The sequence below is a fragment of the Rhagoletis pomonella genome, unplaced genomic scaffold (assembly GCF_013731165.1).
Source record: "Rhagoletis pomonella isolate Grant_MI unplaced genomic scaffold, Rhpom_1.0 Rhpom_scaffold_00004, whole genome shotgun sequence".
NCBI classification, from domain to species: domain Eukaryota; kingdom Metazoa; phylum Arthropoda; class Insecta; order Diptera; family Tephritidae; genus Rhagoletis; species Rhagoletis pomonella.
Genome location: NW_023458558.1, coordinates 44033017 through 44034682, shown reverse-complemented (window position 1 = coordinate 44034682; position 1666 = coordinate 44033017). Strand labels below are relative to the sequence as shown.

The 1666-nt window shown below is 38.9% G+C and overlaps 1 protein-coding gene across 1 annotated transcript; it reads left to right on the top strand.

Annotated features, from left to right (window-relative positions):
• Positions 1-325: 325 nt before the first annotated feature.
• On the top strand, positions 326-1662 carry LOC118738233 (helicase SKI2W-like; the record flags this gene model as incomplete). The annotated part of the gene is made up of 2 exons (XM_036469158.1): positions 326-1515; positions 1567-1662. Coding segments are annotated over exons 1-2 (1239 nt in total), but the record flags the coding sequence as incomplete, so codon positions are not given.
• Positions 1663-1666: the final 4 nt, after the last annotated feature.

Below are 1666 nucleotides of genomic sequence, written 5' to 3'. Positions count from 1 at the left end.
TCTTAAAAATTATTCTTTACACTCTCATTCTCATAGTATTGTAACGTCACACTCAATTGCTCTCAGCTCGATTGGCGCAATCGTATATTCTATCATTTTTGTTACGTGCTTCTAAGCCCCACTGATTTTCATTTATAGAATTTTGGCGATGGTAATTTAGCCGGGAAATTGTCAGAATTCCACTGCAGATCTTTTCTAATTGGTTCCTGATCCAACCTTCTATTATTGAATCATGATTTCAGTTCTTCTTAAATTTCGAACTAGGTCGTTATTTCAATGAACGATAGTTCTTGAACTACCCAACTTTAGTACTTTCCCTTTTTGTTTTTACCTGACATTCGTAAATAATTTTTTCATATTCATCAAGTCAAAATGGATGAAAATATACAAAAATTACAAAATTATATTATATCTCCGGATTTACCAATACATAATCCTTTGCCAGAAGTTATACCTCGACGCTTTGATGAAACGCGTCTTTTACATTTACCGAAAGGTGCTGCCAGCACCAAATTAGTGCCACGTCGCGACTTTGTAACCGGCGAGATTATAGAATTTGTCGAAGTAGACTTGGAAGATGTTGGTGCCAACGCATGCAACTCCACTTCAATGCGCCGGGAGCCTGGGCTTCTAGAGGAAGCAACACGCGGATCTGCTATGAATTTTCCTTTTTGGCCGGGTGGATTAGATGAACCGCCAAGGGAAATCAAAAAGCTAAGCATTGATCTGGACTTTGGCACAGAACTGTTGACCCTGCCGCCAGGATTTCAAAAAGGCTACAATTTCGAGACCAACGTGGAAACACTTTCCCCTGGTTCAATTTTGGTAAGCAATGATAAAGTAAATCTCCTGGAAAATTTAGAAAAGGATCTCGATGTTCAAGAGTGGCTTAAGTTGGCGGAACAACCAACGGAAGCTGATTCGGTCACAGTTCTTGATAACTCAACAGAATTCAAAGATGTAGAAGAGCAAATTATGAATGCCGACCTTAAGCCAGTATTGGAAATCTCAAACATAAACACTAAGTCTGCTTTCAGTAGTGAATGGGCTGAAATGGTTGATATCTCGCATCCTATTGCTAGTTTCAAAGAGAAAATTCCATGCCCTGCCATGACCTACCCATTTGAGTTGGATATTTTCCAAAAACAGGCAATTCTTAAATTAGAAGAACGTCAATATGTCTTCGTAGCCGCGCATACATCTGCCGGTAAAACGGTAGTGGCAGAATATGCTATAGCCCTTTCGCAACGCGATTTAACGCGTACAATATACACTTCACCCATTAAAGCGCTGTCTAATCAAAAATACCGAGACTTCAAAAAAACTTTCAAGGATGTAGGTCTGATAACTGGCGATCTACAAATTGATCCCACTGCTTCCTGCCTTATTATGACTACGGAGATTTTACGCTCCATGCTTTACTGCGGTAGTGAAATAACACGAGATCTCGAATATGTTATTTTTGACGAAGTACACTATATAAACAATCCTGAACGTGGTCATGTTTGGGAAGAGGTAATACATGTTTGTTTGAAATTTGACTTTAAATTATTTGTTTATTTATAGGTGATAATACTTCTTCCCGACCATGTGAATATAATTATGTTGAGCGCTACAGTGCCGAATACAATGGAGCTAGCTGATTGGGTTGGCAGCACCAAAAAAA